Raw genomic sequence first — 13,523 nt, 5'->3', positions numbered from 1 at the left:
GAGGGAGGTGAGAATGTGACTTTTTCTTCCAGTTTCTCTATACTTTTTGTGCTTTCCGGGTTTTCTTAGAACAGTTGCACTATGGTGATGCTGATGATAGATGCTAACACAATGAAAGCGCTTACTTTTTGCCAAAACACTTCTGAGAACCTTAATGTATTGATTGTCTTAGATCTCACAGCAACCCTGTGAGTGAGGTACTTCATGATCCTCAAAGGAAGTAGCCAGTCTACAAGTGTATCCTGCTCTAAGAACAACCACAGATTTTCAAATTTGCAAGGAATTCTAATGCTTTTAAAAATATTCTTTGTATTTCGAGTAACTTTCAGGCCATGTCTCCATTGTACAACTTATGGCCCTTCTGCATGAAGTCCACTTAGTGATTTTGGGGATGGGAGTGGTAGGGCTAGTTATGCAGTCTTAAAAATGGTTCTTTTCCTTTTTTTAATGTATTATTATTTTTTAACCTGTGTTATAGGAAGGACAGGAGAGAGGAATCTAGTTTGAACCACATGCGAATACAAACAACAGTCACTCCATGCTTGTCTCCCCCTGAGCTCTCAGAGATTTTTTTTTTTTTTTTTTTTTTGGTACGCGGGCCTCTCACTGTTGTGGCCTCTCCCGTTGTGGAGCACAGGCTCCGGACGCACAGGCTCAGCGGCCATGGCTCACGGGCCCAGCCGCTCCGTGGCATGTGGGATCCTCCCAGACCGGGGCACGAACCCATGTCCCCTGCATCGGCAGGCGGACTCTCAACCACTGCGCGACCAGGGAAGCCCTCTCAGAGATTTTTGATCCCTCAAACTCCCTGGGTGTCAGGAAACACAGGCCTAAGTTACTTCTTACACAGAAGTGATGAAGATTTGATTAAAATACTTAAGAAGCCTTGATTTTTCTCTAACTAAGCAGCATGTTTGGAGTCATTTAAAACCTCAGTGGGATTTTAGCTCTTCTTGGGGATGAATGAAAATAAGTTACATCACTGTTTCAAATCCTTATCAAGAAAAAATTTACTGGAAGTAGAATAATTATTCTACTAGAATGAATTCAGTTCCCTTTTAAAGTAATTTAAGCCTAAGTAAAATTTACCTTCCAATAAGTAATGTTTATTTTTTCCTATGTACCTTTTTATCACAAGGTAGAATTTGACTTTTTTTTTTTTCTTTTTTTTTTTATGCGGTACGCGGGCCTCTCACTGTTGTGGCCTCTCCCCCGTTGCGGAGCACAGGCTCCGGACGCACAGGCTCAGTGGCCATGGCTCACGGGCCTAGCCGCTCCGTGGCATGTGGGATCTTCCCGGACCGGGGCACGAACCCGTGTCCCCTGCATCGGCAGGCAGACTCTCCACCACTGTGCCACCAGGGAAGCCCAGAATTTGACTTATTAATAGCCCACTTTCAAACTATTACTGCTGGATTCAGTTTTGAATTTCTCTAATTGGGCAGGAGCTCACTGTGTCATTTATAGGTGAAACACCTGTCCTCAGAAGTTCACTTCCTGACACAAGCCATGACAAGCTATTTTCCCCTAAAGCAAAAAAAAAAAAAAAATTTTAAGGGAATTCAATAGAATAATCTTCACATATTCAGAAATATCTTTGCATGTTTCGAGAAGGTAGACTTACGACCTAAAACGTCACTGTAGGACCCCATTGCTCACAACACTCAAAATTACCTGACTCTATTCTTTCATACCATCTAGGGTTGTACTGCTTGTACCAATAGGAATTAACTGATAATGCATTCTATGTTTTAACTGATTCTTTTGTAGCAACTCTGTCACATGTTGGATTTTTCTTTTCTTTCCTTTTATCTTTCTTTCTTTTTTTTTTTTTCCTTTTGAGAAGTCAGGAGTTCTTTCTTCAAGTAATAAAAGCTCAAGTTCATAACCGTGATTGTACTGGCATACCTTGTTTTACTGTGCTTTTGCTTTGTGGCACTTCACAGATATTACACTTCTTACAAATTGAAGGGTTGTGGTAACCCTGCATTGAGCAAGTCTCAACACTGTTTTTCCAACAGTATTTGCTCACTTTGTGTCTCTGTGTTACATTTTGGTAGTACTTGCAATATTTCAGACTTTTTTATTATTATATTTGTTATGGTGATCTGTGATCAGTGAGCTTTATATTATTACTGTGACTCACTGGAGGATCAGATCATGGTTAGCATTTTTTAGCAATGAAGTATTTCTTTTTAATTAAAATATACTTTTTAAAAGACATAATACTATTGCACACTTACTAGACTACAGTATAATTTAAACATAGCCTTTATATGCACTGGGAAACCAAAAACTTCAAGTGACTCTCTTTATTGAGGCATTTGCTTTATTGCTGTGGTCTAGAACCAAATCCGCAGTATCTCCAAGGTGTGCCTGTATAATAGTCACCTCTCCTTCTCCCCCATATTCTTTCTTTAACCGTTGAAACTTGCTTTAGAGTTCCTGAAGGGCTTTCAGAAGCAGACATGTTTTTTTTCTCCCTCACCATTCTTGAAGTGTTGGATAATTGAGAAAAAAAGAATTCTTTAAAGGAAGAGAAATGCATATGTGGTGCAGTCACAGGATGGAGGGGTCCTCCATAGAGTAGATGAGATTTGTCTGTAGCATCTGCTAGAGTGCCTGCACTGAGGAGGTTCTGAGGGAAATGTGAGCCCCTTTCCTCTCTCCCAGTAGATCATGGATTAATATACCTAGTATCTAGCTAAATATGGTATCGTGGCACAAAAAAATTCTCCTCGTGGTAATCTTTAAAAATCTAGAACAAAGGCAGAATTATATGGAATATAAGGGATATTGATACAGTGTTTTCGTATATGATTCTGGATGCAATCTGTTATTTTTCTAGTAAGCACTGACCCATATCCTTCATAGTAAGAAATGTTGATTCAAATTTTGGCAATAGCATTTTCTCGGGTTAAACGCATACACAGAATGTGATTCTCTCTAGCTACATACAAACTTGTGGGTTTTTTTTTTTTCTTTCAGTTTTTGGCTTCTTATAGAGAAGATGAAATAGGTATCATTTTCCTCCTTATCCTACACATTTTCTAATTACAGAATCCATTTTCTTAAATGTAACAAACATGTTGGAGAATTTCAAATTACTTAACCTTCAAAACTTATCTTGGAATTGTAGCAGCTGCTTTTAAAGACTGACCAGTTACTCCAAGCCTTGGATGTGACTCTAACTTCTCAGGCTGGTTGTACAGTGACCCCCAGCTGGCCCCCTCTTCTTAGGTCAGGCATTGCGTCTTATAATACTTTGTATCATCTTTCCACCTACTGAGCAGAGGATAGAAATCTATGAGATGTTTATTGAATGAATTCATGTTTTGAGCAGCTATTTCCAGAACGCTGGAGTTTCTTGGTAGCCTTGATCCTTAGCAACCTGATTTTTATCCACAGACTCATCTCGTACCTCTTCCTCTGAGTGTTTCCAGAAACTTCTCCCAACAGCAACCTCTGCTATGGTTGTTTTGAAAACCTATACGGGGCAGAGAGGGCACCAATTTCCGAATTCTGGATACATCTCAGACCTTGCAGAGTCCCCTTAGCCTCTTTACATGTAATGGACAGAGTTGATGTGTGTAGGAAGATCTAGCCTTAGAGGGTGCACAATGAAAACCAGAGAACCATTATAGAATAATTCTAATTCTGCTGCAGAGACTGAATATCAGCTTCAGTTGGTCATGAAATTTTCTGTTATGAACCATCTTACGTTTCCTTAGGAATGTATCAATAGTGTCTAGAAAACAGGTGCTAAATAGCATGGATATTGTTAGGTATTGTTAACCAAATTGTTTGATGTAGTGACTGTTATTATAATCAGGTGTATTTTCTTACAGCTTTAGTGCATATTAACATGCACAAAGATGTTAGGTGAGGAAACTTGTTGTCATTTTTCTCAGTTACAGTCTTCATCCAAGGAAGTAGAAATTCTCCCCCCGTCCATTCCTTACTCAGTGTCCCTTATTTAAATGGGACCCAGTATAGTGATTTTGTCACCTTTCTGTGCCTCAGAGGCTCATCTATAAAATGGAGCTAAGGCAACATTCACTCCACAGGGTTCTTGTGAAATTAATGATATAACGTCTGTAACAGCCCTTAGAACAGTGGCTGGCTTATAGTATGTGCTTTACTTGTATAATTACATTAATTGTCCCTAATATGATTGGTGTTCAGTGGCCACCAGTAGCAGAGACCAAGAAAAAGGAATGTTGAATATTGTTTAGTTTTCCTAATAGCCATTTTGGTTTCTTAGAGCAGTATGTTTTTACCATCTAAATTCTGTGATACAAACTTTAGAGGGACTGATTCCAATTTCACTGTTAAAAATATCACTGTAATATTTTCTTTTCCACATATCCCATGAGAACTATCATAAAATATAGAATGTTGGTTATAATAATGCCAAATGCTGCTTAAATTGTTTTCCAGTCACCTTTTTCTTATATCTAATATTTTTCTTCTGACACAAGGTAATTTCTTCCCCTCCCCCACCTCCCCCCACCTTATCAGTATTCTAGAGAAGGGGCTTTTGAAGGGAATCTTAAGTTTTGACACAGGAAGAGAACTTAATTTTGTGCTTTGATTTATGATATCACTTTATCCTGATTTTTCCCTTTCAATGCACAAAATCATCTTGTGTTCTTTGTAATAATCAGTGCTAGACAGTTTATTTTCAGAGATCAGTGAAAGATAAAAGATACGTTTAGCTTAATTTGATTGAGACACATTTGGAAGAAAGCAATTGATTGTTGGCCACAGATAATGAATCATAAGGATTTTCATTATATTAAATAGGAAGATTTCTGACAGACAGAAATGATGTGCTCAGTTATAGCTGGTGGTTACTGGTAAGAACACTTGGTTATCTAACCATGGAGCAGGTGCCGCCATTGTGTATCCAAATAAAAGAACTAAGTAACTTAATGGAAGAACACTGGCTGAGTCAGAGCCTTCCAGAGTTGTCAGCTCCTTGGCAAAAGTGTCTCTGTAACATCCTGAAAGCATGCCTCTTGGATTGATGAAGCCCATTTAAGTTGAGCAGCCATCCTTTTTGGTCTAGCAATTGATCTACCTTCTGGATATGGTATCACCTTGGAATATCTGTTTCCTTCCTTTTGCTCTTTCCCTCCTGCTCACTCTTTAGCAGTGTTTTTCAAACGTACAAGAATAGACAATAATATAGCAAACACTAATGTACTTACCACCTAGCTTTATTAAATAATAATGTTTGGCCACATTTGCTCTAGATCATTCTTCTATTAAATAAAACTTTACAGACATGGATGAGGCCCCTTGTCTCATAAAGATGAAGAGGTAATCACTATCCTGAATTTCATGTTTTTCTTTCTTATGAATATCTTTTATATTTTTACTACATATTTTTGCATCCATGGACATAAACATTATATAGTATTACTTTCAGATTTGAGACTTTACGTTATGACAGTCTCACACAGGTATTATTGTATTGTTTTGTAACTTTTTTGTTTAGACTAATTTTTAATTATATCTACTTTGTTATACTTGGTTTTATGTATTTGCTTGTCCTGGTTGGATACTCTTCCGTTATTAGTATTAACGTTTATCCATTCTGTTGATATCATTTCAGTTATTTCCAATTGTTTGTTACTGTTAACCATGCTACAGTAGACATTTTTGTCCGTGTCTTCTGCATGTGCCAAGTTGTAGGGTACATATGTGGAAGTGGAAATGCGGATTTAATTTCCAAAGCGGTGGTGATTCCCGTCAGTTATAAATGAGCCTTTTCTTTCCTCCACAACCTCACTAACCCTTGATGTTATCAGACCTTAATTTCCTCATTCAGAGCAGGTGAAATCCTGTTGTGTTACATCATTTTAACTTGCATTTTCTTATTACCTGTGAGCTTAGGCTTGTTTTATAACTTTACCAGCGATTTAAGTTTTCCCTTCTGTAATTTTCCTGGTTCTATAATTTGAGCATATTTTCAAAATAATTTGGTTCTTAGTTGGTAAAGGTGTACAAAATGGACTTGTTGAAAGAGATCTTGAGTTTTGACAAGAATCTTTAATGCAGTTACTCAGAGAGTACAATTTTCATACATCTCAGTGACAAAATGAACTTAGGAGGACAAAAAACACTGAGCTAGTAAATATGTCCTAAACCCTGTCATTTTGTTCCTTGGGTGGAAACCATGTCCAGGAAAGTAGATGCTCTGCTTATTACTTAATAACTGGTATTTTGCTATTTACTTGAATGATGAAGAAGGCACCCATGTCGTTTGCTGACATTATGATTGTGCAACTATCATGATCTCATAGATAGTGTACACAGCTTGATGTTTATGAACGGGGAGAAGATGGGGTAGAGAGGGCTGAGAGAGTGAACCACTAATACAAAGGTGGTAGTTGGATATAAAGACAAATGAACAGATGCAATGAATTATGTACCTACCCCTAAAATAGTGAGAACAGATATTATTTGCTTGGGAAATTCCTCCTATGATTTCTCATTCTTAGTATAGTAAAATACTTTTATTTTTTTCAATTAGGGTTATGAAGTTTTTGCCTCATCTCTATTTCTAAAATTCAGTGAACAGAAAAATTTTAATGTCTCAGACTAAGCGTCACTTAGAATTCATTCATAAAGATGATTAAGCGAGGGGATCATTGACCTGAGAAACAGGAATATTTTTCCCCAGCATATAGTTCCCTTTTTCTAAATCAGACTCCCTGTTAGCATGTAAACACCAATGGCACTATAAATATTTGTTGTCTATTTTGGTTGATTGAATGTGTGGTTGAACTGATGCTCTGTTTTCATTTGCATTCACTGGGGGTGGAGCTATCTAATGACATCCTCCAATAATATATGACTTGTTCACTTAATGTCTTGTGTGTTTCATGTGACCCAAATGTCCTGAGCGCTTCTCCCCCGGCTCTGGGCTGGGAAGGACTTGAGCGCTCTTTTGCTTACACCAAGGTGCCAGCATCCCTTAGTTTCGGGAAGTTATCTGGGTCTGATCTGTCCCCTACTTCTTGTATGTCCCTGTTCAACCTCCAGGATGTGCTGTTCCATTATATGACTATTGCCGTATTATTTATCTGTGTCCCAGCCTATGGTGATATTGTTTGGCATATAAATTAATATGAACTCTTAGGGCCTGGGTTTTAAGTCTTGACTCCCTGAAACATTGTTTTAAAATGAACTAACTCTGATGTATTTTGGCTACCCACATCATTAGGCTAAACAATCTTATCTGTATTGTCTGCCGTTTTCTTGCTGTCCCCTTTCTGTAGGACTTCTGTAACTCAGCTGTCTCCCTTCTGGAAGACTTTGACAACATAATGGTAACACCCCTGCTGTCTGTCATTCCTTTTACTTTTTTTTTTTCTTTAAGTAAACTTTTATAGCATTATTCTTTGAACATCAGAACGAGAAGCAGGTTATTCCCCTCCAGCTGGTAATTATTATAGTCTTCATTTCACTGTTACTCACTTGGTTTATGTTTGAGACTGTAACACAGAATCATGAATGCATTGACCATGTTCACTTTAACGGAATTTATTTCTGAAAGTTGTCCCCTTTGATTGCCTCATGATTTTCATCATATACGTGTATGGTATAGAAACCAGTGGACGTTCATGGCCTGGGCTTGGGAACATAGGCCAGTTCGTGTACCTTCATCTCAGTCCCAGTTTTGAACCCATCTGTTCCTGAGCTCTCGCTTCTCTCTGCGATAACTCACCTCATTAGTAGGGGAACGCATGGCATGCTGACTCACAGGCCAATGCAAGATAATGAAAACTGTGGTTATGAAACATGCCCTTCTCATCACATCCCACTCACTGGTTCTTCCTAAATTCTCAACAGAACGCATCATCTCTCTTTTCTTTCCGGTATGGAGAAGGTGTTTTTTTTGAGCATAGGTCTTGTGTATGCATGTCATAAGACTTCATCTCTACTGCTTTGCCTGGGCTAGCGAAGAATGCATGTTTTGCATTAAATTACTTATAGGTTTCTGTATCAGATAGCCAACCCACAACATAAACCCAAGAAGCATTAGAATAAAAAAGAACACACATCTCAGATGTGAATGTAAGTCAACTCGTTTCACTGCCAATTTAATGGGTAACAGTTTCTATACATTGGTGAAAATATCCTTAATGGCATATACAAGCTTTGAAAATATTTCAGTTATGAAATACTGTCATATAGGCAATTTCTTTAATAGTTAGTTCTTTCAACAAAGGAAAGTTTGGAGACTTTTCTGAAAGCAATCAATTTTTCTATCAGTTTTTCTTGACACTTGTACAGAGAGCAGGCGAGGTTTTTGTTTTTTTAAAAACTTGAATTAAACTATCAAATTAAAAAATATCTTTCAGGTAGCTTATGTTTGCTGTAGGGCATTTATTGTTCAGATGATAATGTAATTTGAACAGAATACAATTTGCATCTACCATTGATTTTACTTTTTTTAAAAATAGACAAAATATTTTGTTCGTCAGGTATTTAAAATCAAAAGGTTATATGATCTATATATTCATTCAAATAAATGGAAATGTGTATATATATCTTTGCTGTCCTTTTCACCATTCTTATTTTTCTTTAATATTCTCCAATGTCAGGAATTTAATGAATGTGTATGTATGCTCAACCAATCAATATGTTATATTCCTCCTTTATGGGCTTGTTAACAGAATATATTGTAAAGGTTCACTATTGGATGAGGCGTGTTTATTTCAACATGAATCAGGTCGTTCCAGCAGTTAATGTTACTGTTAATCAATTGCCAACCAAGTTATATTTGATGGAAAGCTTTATAAAAGAATTAAGCATAACTGGTCAACAGGACCTCTTTTAATTATAGAATTTTCTGTGTATCTATTGTCTGCAATCAAAATACACCGGTATAATGTGATGACCAAAACTCGGGGTTCACGCCATTTGTTGTTTAACCTTGGACACCATTACCCAGTACCTTCCAAACCAGTAGTCACAAGCAAAACCCTTTTTGCTAGTTGACTCATAAAACATTACCCACTGGTTTTCATTGGGTGACTTTTATTATTATTCCTAAATCAGCATTTTCAGAAACAGAGTCACAAAATCTGGCTGTGGTTTTTCAGGCACAACTTGTCTCTCTACTTGCAACCCTTAAACACTATTGGAAAGTTACTAAATAAGGATTTGAAAAAAAATCATTACTAGTGAATTGAGTGGATAGAAGATCCCTGATTCTGAAATGCTGCTGATTGTAACTGTCTGCTAATTGGAGCTATAACCAATTCTCCTTTAGAAAGAGACCCTCACATTTTCTCAGCTGACTGAGAGAGTGAACTAATGAAGAGAACAAAACCCAGAAGATTGAAAATTATCTTTGAGGATGATTTATCAAAAATTTTTTTAACTTATTGGATGTATTCATTTCAAATTATGCAAGAGGTTTTGAGTCTACATCACTTTGAGCTCAGATGCTTCTCTTGTCTAATTAAAAATAAAGCAGTAAGAGAGAGAATTGTTCTTATAAAGACCAGGAAGATGAGTCAGTATTGAACAGCACAGCTTTTTAAAAAGTTTTTAGGAAGTGGAAATTTTAGAAAATATAATAGATTTCTGTTTCTTACCCAGAGGCAAGCCTAAAGCAAAGTGTGTAAAAACAAATGAGACAGACCACATGTAGGAATTTACCCTGGGTAGCAATGTAGAGATGGGTTCATGTAGCTATCAGAATTTCCCAGTTAACTCTGGCTTACTCTCTTAGCACATGTAAGTTCTTGGGTACCTGAGCCAGGGGAGCTGGAGCTGGAGCACAGTGTGGCTCCTGGCTAGACACAGGTATTCCCTCAGAAACCAGCCTCCATTACACCCACAAAAGTGTGAAGTTAATGTTGCCTCTGATTGTTGCAGTTAAGCAGAATAAATCAAGAGGGGCAATTGAGCTACTCTTCAGGTATTAATGAAGGCAGAAAGAAGAAATCATTAGAATGACAGATGATAAAAATTAAATTAAAAAATGAGTTTTCAAAACAAAAGATGGTACTTAAAAATATGGGGCAATTGGAAAGCACTTGGTAAACTAATTTATCCTGAAATATAAATCTCAATTTACCTCTGGAACTCTTGTTTAACAGATAAACTAAATTAAATCTTAGGTTTCCTCAATAGATGTTTATAGAGCACTTACTATATGCCAGACACAGTGCTAGGAACTGATTAAAAAAAAAAGTCAAATAAAGCTTAGGTAGTTTTCAGAAAATAACAGAGAAGTAGATAATGTATGACGAAGGTGACCATAAGTCACAATTTGCCAGGCATGATCTCACTTTGCCCCCGTTCTCCTGGCCTGTCCCAGTTCGGATGATACATTATATAGTCCCTTCTTGAATGCAGCAAAACCATCCCTACTAACATTTTAAGACTCTTACTAAATTTCAATTTTTAGTTTTCTTACCTATTCCCGCATTATGGTCCTCGTTTAGCATCTGTAAAATCTTTCAAGTTACTAAAGAACTTCTTGGTCATTCATTCTTTATTCAACAGATTGAACTATTTCTACAAATTGAAATAATTTGTTCCTGGCATTATTCTGGGAAAACCAGAGAACGGGAGGAGGTCATTTCTGTTTGGGAGAAGAGACGGATATTTTTCATTCAGGGCAAATATAACGATAAAAGCCCTTGGCGAGCGCTGGCCAACGTGAGGTGTTTGTGATTTCCTCAGGGAGGGTATTGAATGTTAGAACCCTTACCTACTGTACTTAAGTAGCGAGTTGTGGGGGGGGGGGGGAATGGCGATGGGAGGGAATATAGTCTATTTACAAATAAATAGTTTACCTTTAGACTAAAAATGGTTCACTGAAGAGTACATGAATTTTAGAGTGTAAAACTGATTTGAAATTTTTCACCCCTTTCTTCTTGCTTTTTTTTCAAAGTTATAGTGTTTTTCCTTAAATGTTAATTTTGTGATTTTTAAAAATGTAGATGGTTTTTAATTCGTATTTCTTAAATTTCCAAAATCTCAACTGTTCTTTGTCAATAAAAGAGAGTTGCCCAGTAACTCAGATACCTACCGTATTAGTGTTCTAGTCCCCCCGCCCCGCATCACATATAAGTCATAGCTGTTTCCTAAAGTTCTTCAACAAGCAAAGGAAGAGTAAAGAGTTAAAGAAGATCTGTTTTATGTATCTGCATGCCTCTGTCACACGCACATCACATCTTGTTTCCCTCCAAGGCAAAAAAGGGCGTGGGTGTTTTAGACTACTTAGGGATCTCAAGATTCTGACTCACAGAAATAATTCATTTTTCTTTTCTTCTGTAAAAATGATAATATACATATATTTATCCCCACCAAGAGGCACAGCAGTATGTTTCAGGCACAGCAGTATGTTTCAGGGACCTTGGACAATGCTGTCGGGGAGCACCAAGTCGAGGAGCGGCATGTAAAGATCTGGCTGATTTAATGACTCCCTGGCTTAGTGTTTGGAGGATCAAGGGCCATTTGGATACTTTGGGGCAATACTTGTAGGCTCCAGATAGCCACACTCCCGTGACGTGAGCTCTCCTAGAGGGAGTTTGGGCTATTTTTTTAGACTTAAGCAAATAGGGATATAATTGCACTTAGATTAATCAGCTAAAGGCTCAGAGTATCTTCATGGTACCCTACACTGGAAAGTTAGATTCTTTTTGAAGCTGTTACATATAGATACCATAGTAGATGCTCCCAGAAATTTGTGTTTGGTCCACATATGGGTGGATAGCCACCTTCGGAGAGGCCGAAGTTTCTTAAATGCCCTCAAGTGATTTTATGTGGGGATCAGAGAAAAGGCTTCACCATCTGATGTATACGTTTCATTTCAAAATCTCATTAACAAGTCTTAATAAAGAGTCTCCTTTTGGTTTCTTATTGGGGTGAGTTTACAAGGCTCTATGTCCCTAAAGAATAAGCACCAAATGAAATTTTAAATATTTTCATCCTTGATATCACATATGGAGGCATCTCATCACAATGGAGAAAACCCTAGGTTTTGGAGGCAGACTTACCTGAGTGCTCATGGCTCAGCCAGGTCTAGCTGGGTGAGCTTGCTAAGCTACCTAGGCTCTTTGAGCCTGGCTTTTCCTACCTGAAGAAAATGGGGATGATGTCCCCTCCCTGCAGAGTTCCTGTGAGAAAATGGGAATAAGAACAAGAAGCCCAGTCCCTGGCACATAATAGATGCTTAATAATTGTTGGTGTTCTCCCTCTTAAGCTAAATGTTTATACCTTTCTCCCTGCCAGAAATATCTGTACTACTTTCCCAGAACATTAAAATTGGTTTTTAATATAACTGTATCTTAGCACTTTAAAAAAACGAGGACATCTGTGATATAAAACAGTGGTGAAATATCCTAGAATAAACCCCATTTCTTTGTTATTAGTAAGTCCTGAAAAAACCAAGGGGTGGTCGGAAGCTTGGCCTCCTTCTGTGATTAATACCACAAGCTTCCGTGAAATAGCTTCTGCCGCCAAAACGTAAAATACATACAGCTGCTCTTAGGAATAATATATTTATTTTTCCTCAGGCCAAAACATGTATTAAATTAAGACTGGTGAACAGATGTTAATTGGTTATTTTACATTGTAGTTGGTTAGAACTGTATTTGATATTAACTTATTATACATTTTAATTGATTATATTAATAGAGTCATAAGAGATCCCAAATTCATCCCTTGCATACATGGCTAAATAGGCAACTTTTAGGTCCCTCTGAAGAAACATCATTAAAAAGTCATGAAGGTAGTATATGCCATCTGCGTGTACCACGTGTTCTCTTACTTTATGGGCACAGGATGAGGCAACTCTGTGGTTTCAGATTTCACACTTAGAGACTCATGCCTTTTACTCTAGAGGGACACTTGTACTCTGGAGTGTACAGGAAAGCTGGCTCAGAGCCTCTCTGATGAACAGACCATTGATTATTTTGGCTTGTGTTTATGTATGTGTTATCATTGGGGACATCGGTAGTCTTTTGAAGAAATGATAAGGGCAGCAATCTCTACTGTTAATAGGAAATGGATGAGAAATAGTATTCAATGCAGGTTGGAATCTGCACGTGTTGTTCTCATATAGGGTGCGGTGTCAGGGTTTTGGGGGTAATTAACCAGGAGCTCGGATCATGCCCTTGCTGTTATGATCAAGAGCCGCCTCGGCTTTGTCTTCCAGGGCCAGCCGGGGGACCAGGCTGCTCTCTTTGCTGCTCAAGCACGGCCCTCCCCTCAGCTCCCCCAGTATCCAGGTCTGCAGCAAGCACAGGTACCCATGTTTGCTTTGTAGGTGCTGCTGGGATTTTTAATGCTCTTTATTTGAAGGGGGGAACTAGGTAAGTAGGGTATCAATTCCCTCATGGGGCATAGAACTTAGTCACTTCTGCTTATAGATTATAATTGACATTTCAAATAAAAAGCTTTACCAGGGATTATTAAACAAGTCTTGGGATTGATTAAAGGGCATAAAACATTTTAGGAAATTCCTGAATCAGAAATATCAATTCATA

General features: G+C 37.8%; 1 protein-coding gene across 1 annotated transcript in view; it reads left to right on the top strand.

The window, feature by feature from the left end:
• The window catches only part of MED12L (mediator complex subunit 12L), a 319,746-nt gene that overhangs the window by 289,120 nt on the left and 17,103 nt on the right, over positions 1-13,523 (top strand). The window contains exon 40 of the mRNA XM_081234367.1: positions 13,193-13,282. Coding sequence (XP_081090493.1) covers positions 13,193-13,282 — 90 coding nt within the window. The remainder of the gene's footprint in view (positions 1-13,192; positions 13,283-13,523) is intronic.

Source organism: Mesoplodon bidens, assembly GCF_964165515.1.
Source record: "Mesoplodon bidens genome assembly, chromosome: 5".
Classification (NCBI taxonomy): domain Eukaryota; kingdom Metazoa; phylum Chordata; class Mammalia; order Artiodactyla; family Ziphiidae; genus Mesoplodon; species Mesoplodon bidens.
The sequence above is the reverse complement of the archived record's forward strand: the minus strand, read 5'-3'. Positions and strand labels throughout refer to the sequence as shown.